The 11429-nt window shown below is 32.6% G+C and overlaps 2 protein-coding genes and 1 long non-coding RNA gene across 3 annotated transcripts; all 3 read right to left on the bottom strand.

The window, feature by feature from the left end:
- Positions 1-78: 78 nt before the first annotated feature.
- Positions 79-2280, bottom strand: LOC146902061 (uncharacterized). The gene is made up of 6 exons (XM_085737104.1): positions 2174-2280; positions 1778-1891; positions 1378-1485; positions 912-1010; positions 530-637; positions 79-146 (listed from the first exon to the last, which is right to left on the bottom strand). The coding sequence occupies exons 1-6, from the start codon at positions 2175-2177 to the stop codon at positions 79-81; spliced, it is 501 nt and encodes a 166-aa protein (XP_085593230.1). The 5' UTR covers positions 2178-2280.
- Positions 2281-5930: 3650 nt separating this feature from the next.
- Positions 5931-6816, bottom strand: LOC146902060 (ethylene-responsive transcription factor ERN3-like). The gene has a single exon (XM_085734438.1). The coding sequence runs from the start codon at positions 6637-6639 to the stop codon at positions 6016-6018; it is 624 nt and encodes a 207-aa protein (XP_085590564.1). The 5' UTR covers positions 6640-6816; the 3' UTR covers positions 5931-6015.
- Positions 6817-9788: 2972 nt separating this feature from the next.
- LOC146902059 (uncharacterized) lies at positions 9789-11013 on the bottom strand. Its single transcript, XR_015021141.1, has 4 exons — positions 10838-11013; positions 10323-10522; positions 9988-10195; positions 9789-9848 (listed from the first exon to the last, which is right to left on the bottom strand). It is a non-coding gene; the product is annotated as an uncharacterized LOC146902059 (long non-coding RNA).
- Positions 11014-11429: the final 416 nt, after the last annotated feature.

The raw sequence follows: 11429 nt of genomic DNA, 5'->3' as shown, positions 1-11429 counted from the left end.
AAGTGCTATTAAAGGGGGTATTTTGTAGTAGTGTTGTATCAAAAGCAATGATAAAGGCCACGTTAACTTTGTTGAGTTTCAGGAATAACTTGCCTTACGAATACAACAAGGGCTGATCTTCCTCCACCCATATTGCTTCATGGGTTCTGTTTAAAGTTTTAGACAAATAAGAAGTGAAAGGGTGAGTTTATTTTAATACGGCTGAAAGTTAAAAAGGGAATAAAATAAAAATGATGAGGCTCAACCAACATCCAAAAACAAAATAGAAGACAAAACAGAAAATAATAGAATATGAAATAGGATAAATTTCCCAAGTATGGCAACAATACCACGGTAAACATAACCAACTTATGTGCATATCAACACTCAATCAAGAGCTTGCATTTTAATAAAATTGGAACGCGTAAAGAATTGTGTCTTTGCATGGTTCATAATCATAACAGATGGATGAAATGCATGTTAACCCCAGACTAATTTCACGGCAAAGAACATATCAATACAACATCCCCCACATTGAAGTAAAACTTACTTTCTTTTGTTTGCTTCTCGGTAAGAGGCTCTCCCGTTGCGGTCCCTACTTCTTGCTCCTTAGGAACTTCATTTTTTATGTTTTTTGAGCAACGCTCCTTAGCACATTCTGATTAAAGTTTTGATCAAATAAGAAACAAAAGGTGAGATTATTTTATTACGGCTGAATGTTTAAAAAAAAAAAAGATGAGGCATTGCAGCCTAAAACAAAATAGAAGACATCATAGAAAAAATAGAGAATGAAAAGGGCTATATTTCACAAGTATGGCAACAATAGTAAAACAAGAAAGCAAAACAAATTGTAGCTTCACATGGTTTTCAAGTCAAAATCTAAATCATAACAGATGAAAGAAGTGTATATTACAGCATTGAGTAAAACTTACTTTCTCCTTTTTCCTGCTTAGCAAGAGCCGATTTGAACTTCAAATAAGGCTTCTCAACAACTTCATTTTTGCTGTTTTTTGAGCAACCCTCAGCCATTTCTGTTTAATGTTTTGATCAAATAAGAAACGAAAGGGTGAGATTATATTAATACGGAAGAAATTAAAATATATAAAAAAAAATGCATAGCAGCCAAAAACAACATAGGAGACAGCATAGAAAATAATAGAATGAAATGGGCTAAATTTCACAAGTATGGCAACCATAGCAAAATAAACATAACCAACTTTTGTGCACTATCAAGAGGTTGATAAAACAAGAAAACAAAACAAATTGTAGCTTCACATGATTTTAAAGTCAAAATCTAAACCATAACGGATGGATGAAGTGCATGTTAACCCAAACTAATTTCACTGCAAAGAACATATTAATATTTAATACAACATCACAACATTGAGTAAAATCTACCTTTTGCTTTTTGCTTCTCAGTAAGAGGCTCTCCCATTGTGCGCCCTACTTTTTGCTTCTTAGCAACTTCATTTTTGTTGTTTTTTGAGAGACGCTTCTTAGCAAATTCTGTTTAACATTTGATCAATTAATAATCGAACGGGTGAGATTATTTTAATACGGCTGAAAGTTAAAAAAAGAAAAAGATGAGGCACAGCAGCCAAAAGAATGACATTGAATTTATAACAATAGCAAGATAAAAATAATCAACTTATGTGCATATTAACACTCAATCAAGAGCTTGCATTTTCACATGGTTTTAAAGTCAAAATCTAAATCATAACATATGGAAGAAGTGCATGTTAACTGAAATTAATTTAAGTGCAAAGAACATATTAATACAACATCGAGTAAAACTTACTTTCTCCTTTTTTCTTCTTAGCAAGAAACGGTTTGATCCTCAAACAAGGCTTCTTAGCAACTTCGTTATTGTTGTTTTTTGCGGGATGCTTCGTAGCAAATTCTGTTGAATGTTCTGATCAAATAAGAAACAAAAGGGGTGAGATTATTTTAATGGGTTGAAAGTTTAAAAAAAAAAAAGACAAGGATCAAGAGCCAAAAATAAAATAGAAGATAAACAAAACCAACTTATGTGAGCATATTAACAAATAACACTCAAACAAGAGCTTGCATTTTAGTGAAATAGGAAAGCAGAAATAACTGTATCTTCACATGGTTTTAATCCCAAAATGTAAATCATAACGGATGAATGAAGTGCAGGTTAACCAAAATGAAAAAAGGAGGTTATTTGATTTACCCATTTGCACTTGTGAGATTCAACTGCAGCCGACAAGGCTCCTTCAAATTCCAACAGATACCGTACCGCAACTGATACAAAAGTTTTAAACACTAATTAATACCCCATTTGATAACATATAATTGAAAAAAGCAACAAAAATAAGGGGTTTAAAATTAGTTGAAAAGACACTTACTCAATTTCACAAGGGTTTAATATGTGATTCGTCCCTGCAAATAGGGCTCGCTTAAAATTTCGTCCCTCCAATCACTAATCCTTTTTTTTTGCCCCTGCAAAATTTAATCAGTTAAAAATTCGTCCTTTGACCCAATTTAATCACTGCCACGTCAGCAAATGACCAAAAGGGCACGCGAAAGGACGAAAATACCCCTGGCTTATTTTTTTTTGTTTTTTCCTTCAAAAAACTTTTTTTTCCAGATTTTTCCCCATTTTTTTTTTACGATTTTTTCTCGGAAAAATTTCAGTTTTTTCAGTTTTAATTTTAAAATTTTTTTCCGAAATTTTTTATGATTTTTTCAGATTTTTTTAAATTTAAAAAAAGAATTTTCAAAATTTTGAAATTTTTTTTAAGGAAAAAAAATAAGCCAGGGGTATTTTCGTCCTTTCGCGTGCCATTTTGGTGATTTGCTGACGTGGCAGTGATTAAACTGGGTCAAAGGACGAATTTTTAACTGATTAAACTTTGCAGGGGCAAAAAAAAAGGATTAGCGATTGCAGGGACGAAATTTTAAGCGAACCCTATTTGCAGGGACGAATCACATATTAAACCCATTTCACAAAACCCAAATAAGAAAGAAAGAAAGAAAGAGAGTAACCAGAAACGTAATCGGGAGAGATAGGTGAGTGAATATCAGCAACCCTAAAATCAAAAGTCGATGAAATGGGTTACTCAGCTTTTATATATTTCATTTAAGCAAACTTTGTTATCTTTCATTATAAAATATGATTGAATAATAATCGTAATTCCTTTCATTAAATATATACAATGTACCCTTCCTTTCATTATCTTCACCATTGAAATATTACATGCAATTACTAACATACCAATATTCATCACTTTTTCTACACATGCATTTGCTAAACTCATACAAATCTCTAACTCGTAAACCCTAATTTCAACATCATCTATTTCTCATTACCAAAACCCAATTCCTAGTTTTTAATTGAAAACTCACCTGATTGAGAACAAGAATTGAAGATTGCATTGCATACAACAAAGAGTTGGAATAGAGCTTCTCTTTTCCTGTTCTGTTTCTGGGAAAATAGGGTTTTTTTATCTTGGTTTGTTCTATTTATATGTCTAGGATGAATTTATGATATTACCCCTTTTCTCATTCTTTATTATTCAATTGACTTTCTAATTTAAATAAGTACTACCCTAAGTTATCATTAAGGAAAAAAGACAAGAAATGATAAGGACATTCTCATTTCAAAACTCTATGTTCATACTTGATAAAATCAATGTGATCATATCACTTTTTGAGGGAATCATTTTTAAAATGAGAGACTCACTATTTACTTAAAAAATTAGGTGATTGTCGAGAGATTGTTGAAAAGATAGTATTCTTAGGACATCTCTTTAGCAAATATTTTTGGCTCGTGACAATGTTTTCAAAAAACATTTTTATTTGTAGTGATTAACTATGAGAACCGATGGCCAATCGAACAAATCCTTCTCCATGAATGGTAAATCGAAAGGCCATAGAGACTACACTAAATATGATGGATCTCACTGGAACTCATAAGAGGAGGCACCAGAGAAGATCCTTACAAAAGATGAAACAAACTCTACAACTAATAGTAAAAGTACAACACAAGAAATATCATCTTCCAAGGTATTGAAAGCACTCAACATGGCATTTCAACCGCTGAAGAAGACACGACCCTTTATAAGTCAGATGCCACCTGCTGAGGATATCTCCAATATCGCAAAGTTAGATGCTCATGAGCTAGAACCATCAGGCAAGGATACCCTTCATTTACCAACCTCTAGAGATAGACAAGTATGGAAATATGGTTGCACCGGCCGGTTGACTTTCTGAAATGGGGTGCTGAAGAATATGATAATTACCCAAAATTGCAGAAAGATTCATTATTAAATATCTTGATCAATAATGACAAAGACATCTTCATGGCAGAAACAGCGCCATCAACTTGATCCCTTTGGAATATGAGGAGGCAATCTTCAGCTAAGAGAACTAGAAGGTGATGTTTTCGTTGAAGACACTGAATGGGCCACCTTAGCCGAAGGAAAGGAAACTGAAGGTATGTTATTTGAAAATGCCACCAAGACATGATAAAACATCTTAAACCTTAGGTCATCATAACTTCTATCAATGGAAAAATGTTTAGTTGAGTCTTCGTCAACTGTGGTGTAGTTGTAAATGTTATGTCGTTTCTAACTTCAAAGAAGCTGGGAAAGAACATGAAGACTTGATCCCAACCAATATGAAAATGGCTAGCTTCATGGGTGAAAAATCTAACGCCTATGGAGTTCTTGTAGCAGATGTTGTGGTGGGATAAAAGGAAATGAAATTTCACATGCTTTCTTTGTCATAGACGGCAAGCCTTCATACTCTATCTTCCTTGGCATGACTGGATTCATACCAATGAATGTCATGTACTTCTACACTTTACCAAAGGCTCATATATTTCGTAGGCAATAGAGTTGAGACCTTTGAGGCAAACAAAAACCATTTCTCATGAGAGGTTAAAATGTTTGAAGCCTTCTTCCACCCGCCTCACTTAAGTCCTATTAGTGTTCATAAGGAATACAAAGGAGTATTGGAAGCCTCTTAATTATAATTTCAAATTAAGAATAATCTAAAAATACTTAAATTCTAGAAAAGTGTGCAATGTATCTAGAAGTGTGTATTAATTAGGAAACTCCTACAAGTGTGTATAGAGTTATCTATTAGCACCTTAAATTCCTCCTTGTGCTTACATTTGAAATCAAGAAAATTGTATGTTTTCTAGAAATACTTCCATTCCTTTTAACAATAACCGGAGCAAGATTAAGACAACATTCTAATTCTAATGTGATAGTAGATGAATCAGTTCCTATTTTATTTTGTTTCTACTCCCTCCATCTCTGATCTTTGATTCTTGTTTGCCACAAAACTTTAGTCTTTTCTTTGAACTTTTCCCTCAAATTTAATCTAGTACTAAATCATAATTTTTATCAAGATGGAGTACAAGACAACATGTATACTAGTTTAGTACTATATTGCCACCAAATGCAAGTTCTACTGCACATGATTCACGTCCTTGGCCTTTTGTAAACATTTATTTTAGTTCTGCATCTCATTCCCTCTTTTTTGTCTTTTAGGAAGCAACATCCATTTGATAATCACCACAAAAAAACAAGAGTTACATATGTAAAGGAAAACAATACACTTATATTAGGTTTTAAATCACGGACAACATATTTGATATATACACCGCAATCTTTGATATAATGGATTGCTGATAATATGACCATAATCTTGGCCAGATTGCAGTCGTGAAGTCATAAAAAAAGATTAATGTTGCAATTGTTCGTGTATCTTATTTTCAAAACCTTCCAAAGATATATACAAGGATCGATGAAAATATGAGAAATCTTATGACGCACACAACATTATAATTAGATCAAGAAATAAAAGCATAAATTTGTGAACACTAATCAGAATATGGTGGCAGCATGCATATGTAACATATATAGTGAACATAAATAAATGAATAACTTGAAATAAACAAAATAAAGAAGAATGAATACTTCCCTCAAAAAAAAAAAAAAAGAAGAATGAATACTTAAAACATACTTGTTTAAGGCGTTATTTAATTAATTATAACAATGAGAATTAAGAAGCACTGAAAGAAGGAGCAACAACAACAGAAGAATAAACCTTAGAACTTCCAAATGAAATTCCACTACACCCTGCAGTAGAACCTTCATCATCAGGAATAGAACAAACTATAGTTTCCTCAACAACCGCGTCAAGTTGATCATTTTTCCATGGCATCATGACAGTGGAATAAACAGATGATGATGAAGAAACTGCATGGTTCTTCATCATTGCATGCTTAAGAAGCTGAAAAGCTCTAGGATTCTTCCCTAAAATGCTGAAATCTTGCTCATGAGTATTTGGAAAGTTAGTTTTGGCATTTCTTCCTCTAAGAAGCCTTGCAGCAGAATCATAAGACAGAGCAGCATCTTCTGCTCTATCAAAAGTACCTAACCATAGTCTTAGTTTCTGTGATGATGAGTCTTTGATCTCAGCTATCCATCTTCCTGATGGCCTTTGTCTCACTCCCAGATACTTTCTCTGATGACCTTTGTTTGATGTTTTTGGAATCTTTTTAACAGTGTTCCTTTCTTTGTTCTCATAGGGTTTGTCTATTTCATGAGGGACCAAAGAAATATTGTTGTTTTTGTGAGTTTGATGAGTTTGGTGTGGAAATTTTAAGGTGTCTGTGTTTTCCATGAGAGTTTGAGAAAAAGGGTTTGTTTATGAAAAGAAGTTGTGGACTAATTGATCAATAAGAAATTAAAGGCTTATGTAACAATGAGGTTCATGAATGAGGTAATTAATTAATTAATAACATGTTTTTTGTCAGATTATGGTTTTGTTTTCTTCTTCAAAGGTATTACTAAAAGGCATCTGATTCAAATTGCACTCATGTTGTGATAAACATAACTAAAATGTGGTTAAGTAGAATGGTGAATAGTATACATATTCTAAAAAAATGAAATGCAAAAAGTTTAGTCGTTTAGATGAAGACTAATGTTGATTTTTCACACATTCTCTATTTTCCATGTCACATTTATGTATTCTCTCATATTTTGTCTTCTTTATCAATCATATTATTCATGACATTTTCTTTTCTTTCTCCTCTTATTTTTTCCATTTTTCTAATTTTTTTTTTATATTGGTATATCAAATAAGAGTCTTATATTTGAATTGAAAAGTGGAAGTTGAACATCATAAGAGTGATATGATCTATATACATAATGACTTAAGATTTTGGGGAAAGATATGATGTTAAATTCATCTGTTGTGGTTGTTCTCAGCCTAATTTGATAATTTCCCGGTGTTTTAAAACTCCTTCACTATCCAATAATGGTATCAGAGATGATTTTGGACTAAAGGCGACCAACTTCTTATGTCGAGCATCTTTCTAACAATGGCGCTAAGTGCAGTTTGTCTCCTTGATGTTGACGATGCAAGTATATGTGGATGAAAACAATTTTGCTTAAGAGAGAGAAGTCTCAAATGATTGGATGAATTCACAATTAAGGGATGATTGTTGATGTGTCTCACGTTGTATGAAAAAGTGAAAGTTGAACATCATATAAATGAACTTATACCCAATGTGCTAAGGTTTTGGATGAAGATGTGGTGTCTAATTTAACTTGCGTGGTTGCTCTTAACTCAATATGATGATCCTCAAGTAACTTCGGACTTCCCTAATAACCCAACTTCTTACACCCATTTAAGGATATGTTTGAAAGTTGGATTTTGGATGAGAGAACTTTATGTCTATATTTTGGTATACATTTGAGCTTTACATAATTGAAAGAATAACATGATAAATATTCATATAACATTTCATTCATTCTTAATTCATTTTTTTTTATCATTTTCATATTTAGTAAAAGTGAATGTATTTTATATTTAGTACATAAAAACTAGGACACGTTCATGTATGCATTTATGAAACTCCATGACCATGTGGTAGATTACTAGCATATTTAAAAGCAGGGCACGATGGTACTTTGAGACTTGAATCTGTTACTAGAATGAGATCTTCAAGTTGGTGAAGAAAAATCCAAAGGAATGAGGTGACATAAGGTGGAATTATTGTGGTTAATATATTTGAAAATGAACTGTGTTTACATGACAAGTACCCCCCCATAGACAAAATTCCAACAGCCTACAAACAAATTTCACACCTCAAAAGCCCGAAAACAAACAGAACCCACATGCTTCTTTTAACCTCATATTCAAATTAAAGATTAATATTGAATATTTGTCACATAATGGGTGTCTCTGTTTGTCATTTTTAGTTCCTCCAAGTATGCTCTTATCAATTATACAAATTATATAATTAATAATCTCTTAATTCTGACGCACTGTGAATTGAATCAGTATGAATAACTTTTCTTGTTGGATTATCTTAAGTTGTGTTTATGAAATTCTATTTTATAGGTGAAAATTGTAGTTTTTTGCTTACACTCTACTGAAATAACCGACAATAATTCTATCACATATAGATACAAAGTGGACATGTGCTGAAAATTTCTAACTAGAATGAAACATGTAAAGATAACAAACTTAACAGAAAAACAAACTATAACCTAACTAATACGCATGCAAGAGGAAAAAGTGAAACATGCTAATGAACAAACCTTAGTATAAACAATTCTAATTGGGACAGATATGATATGGGTTGGAGCTAAGATTCAATAGAATTTTACCCTACTTTTTGTTTTATCCTTACACATATGTTTGAATTAGTGATATGCAATTACAGGATTCCATATGTACTAGAAAGAAGATTACACTTCACAACAAGATGCATAAATGTAAACTTTTGACCTAGTGTTTGTTAGAGTACATTAAAAAGAAAATTAATGAAAAGTTTAGTGTAGATTTAGTTATAGATAATATACATAAGATGTGACGTTGTATGTTTTGAACTTTTTGCTCAAGTAGTCTAGTGACATTAAATGTGGAGAAGTGGGGGTGTCCGGGTTCGAAATTTAATTAACATTGAAACAACCCATATGAATTGATTTAAGTGGCAAGGAAGCTTAAACTCTTTATGCAAGTGGGAGACTTGATCCACATCTCTTGTGTGTAATGAAAATTTGATGAACTTTGTATCTATGATATGGTAACCAAGAAAAATAACATTGAAATAAATATATTTATAAATATTTTGATGAAAAGAAGAGTTACATATGTAAAGGAAAACAATACACCTTAACGATGGTGGAAGTGCAGAACGAAAATCATTTTTAAAGTAGATCAAGATGAGTGGAACAGGTTAAGATACTTAGTATGCATAACACATTATGATGGTATGTTGCATTAGGATTTTTCATTCCAGTGGTGGGTTGGTCTCTCTTTTAAGACAGGACGACATGAATGATATCAATAAAAATTTAGACAGATTGTGTGCAAAATTTGTAGATATCATATTGACTATAAGAATACCAGTATTAATTGGTGTTTATGTGATGTGTAAATATATGTAATGGGTAACTTTAGGCAAAAGGATAGTGTAGGTTTGGAGTAACTAATTTTGGTATGACTAATACATTATGGATGAAAATGTGTAGAGACTGAATATACGTAGGTTAATCATGATTGAGATGAAATGCTTTGGCCACAATATACTCTTTTTTACTGTTATTCTTATTTTTAGACCATCTTAAACTATGATTATTAAAATTTGTACTTTTATGTGTGATTTTATTTTGTTTACTCTTAAACTCTTGTGATAAACTTGGATCGGATACCGAGTTTTAAAAAAAAAAAACTCATGATAAATTTAAAACAGTCTGAGATATAAATTATTTAATTGAAAAAAAAAATTTCGCTCAGGTCTAAAGATTAATAACAAACACGCAGAAAGTAATCTTTATAGATCATTCACTGGCTGGCCAACAACATAAGTTACGCATAACCTATGATGCACAGACGCGGCTGAGATCCGCCGTGTCGCGGTGTCCGCGTCCGTGTCCTGGGGTTTTTTATATTAGTCGTGTCCCGTGTCCGTGTCGTGTCCCGTGTCCGTGTCCGAGTCCGTGCTTCATAGCGCATAACATAAACCACTAACACACATGATTCAAAATTATAATTGAAAAGTACTCAAGTAACTGCTGCCATATTAAAAACTACTCTTCCTGCTCTACCCACTTGTTTCATCAACTCGTGTAGCCACATCACTATCAATATCTGCCTCCAACTCTTCCTTCTCCTATAAAGCATTCTCGCACAAGGGCTTGCGAAGTTCTTCATTGAGATAGCCCTCCTGTTGGTTTAGAAATTGATATTTAAGGAATTCAAATATGCACAAAGAAACTAAATTTCTGAAACTTATTTAAAAAAGCAATGCTTAAGGCCACATAAACTAAGTTAAGATTTCCAGAAGAACTTGCCTTAACAATACGCATGGTGTCACAATCAAACACATAGGGAATAGTAACACAATCGCCATTCTTTTTATATATAGTATTATAGCTCTGAACTAGTCCCTTTTGGTTCCTGAACATCAAAAGAGGAAACTTTCGGTCCAAGAATTCTTTCTTCTTAGCAGCTACCCTTTTGTTGTAACTTGCACGAAGCTTCTTAGCAAATTCTGTTTAATGTTTTGATCAATTAAGAAATGAAGGGTGAGGTTATTTTAATATGGCTGAAACTGTTAAAAAGACAACGCACAACAGCCACACATGCATAGGTAAAAATAGAATGAAATGGGCTGAATTTCCCAAGCCTGGCAACAATGGGAAGATAAACACTCAATCAAGAACTTGCATTTTCAAAAAAACAGGAAAGCAAAAATAATTGTATCTTGACATAGTTTTAAAGTCAAAATGTAAATCATAACAGATGGACGAAGTACATGTTAACCCAATGCAAAGAACATATCATTACAGCATTGAGTAAAACTTACTTGCTCTTTTTTTATTATTAGCAAGAAACTGTTTCTCTCGCTCTGTGGCAACTTCGTTCTTGTTTCTTGCACGACGAACATACTCCACACGAAACTTTCTCTTTGTGCTTCTTACTTTCTGCTTCTTAGCAACTTCACTTTTGTTTGTATTTAAACAATGCTCCTTAGCAAATTCTGTTTAATGTTTTGATCAAATAAAAATTGAAAGGGTGAGGTTATTTTAATATGGTTGAAAGTAAAAAAAAGGAAAGGCTTAAAAGACAAGGCACAACGATAGCAACAAACTGAATAGAAGACTGGCATATGATATAATAGAATGAAATGGGCTGAATCAAGATGAAAAACATAATCAACTTATGTGCATATTAACACTTAATCAAGAGCTTGCATTTCCGTAAAACAGGAAAGCAGAACACATGGTTTTAAAGTCAAAAGGTATAACATAAATGTGAAAAAGATGTGATTTGAGTTACCCATTTGTGCTTTGTGAGATTCAGCTGCTGGTAACGTTTAAATTCCAACAGAGAGCACAACTAATATGAAAGAACAAAATCATTAATAATAATCTATATTATATAAATTTACGGCCTAT

This window comes from Medicago sativa, chromosome 8 (genome assembly GCF_051527215.1).
Source record: "Medicago sativa cultivar Bolivia chromosome 8, Bolivia_mono, whole genome shotgun sequence".
Taxonomy (NCBI): Eukaryota; Viridiplantae; Streptophyta; class Magnoliopsida; order Fabales; family Fabaceae; genus Medicago; species Medicago sativa.
This window is presented reverse-complemented; position numbering and strand designations above follow the sequence as displayed.

Bases quoted from the DNA above. Each gene is read 5' to 3' on its own strand.
- LOC146902061 (XM_085737104.1), bottom strand. The intron at 1,011-1,377 runs GTAGATTTTACT...AACATTAAACAG, and splicing joins TGAGAAGCAAAAAGCAAAAG to AAATGGCTGAGGGTTGCTCA. The intron at 147-529 runs GTAAGTTTTACT...AACTTTAAACAG, and splicing joins CGAGAAGCAAACAAAAGAAA to AACCCATGAAGCAATATGGG.
- LOC146902060 (XM_085734438.1), bottom strand. From the start codon at position 6,639: ATGGAAAACACAGACACCTTAAAATTTCCACACCAAACTCATCAAACT.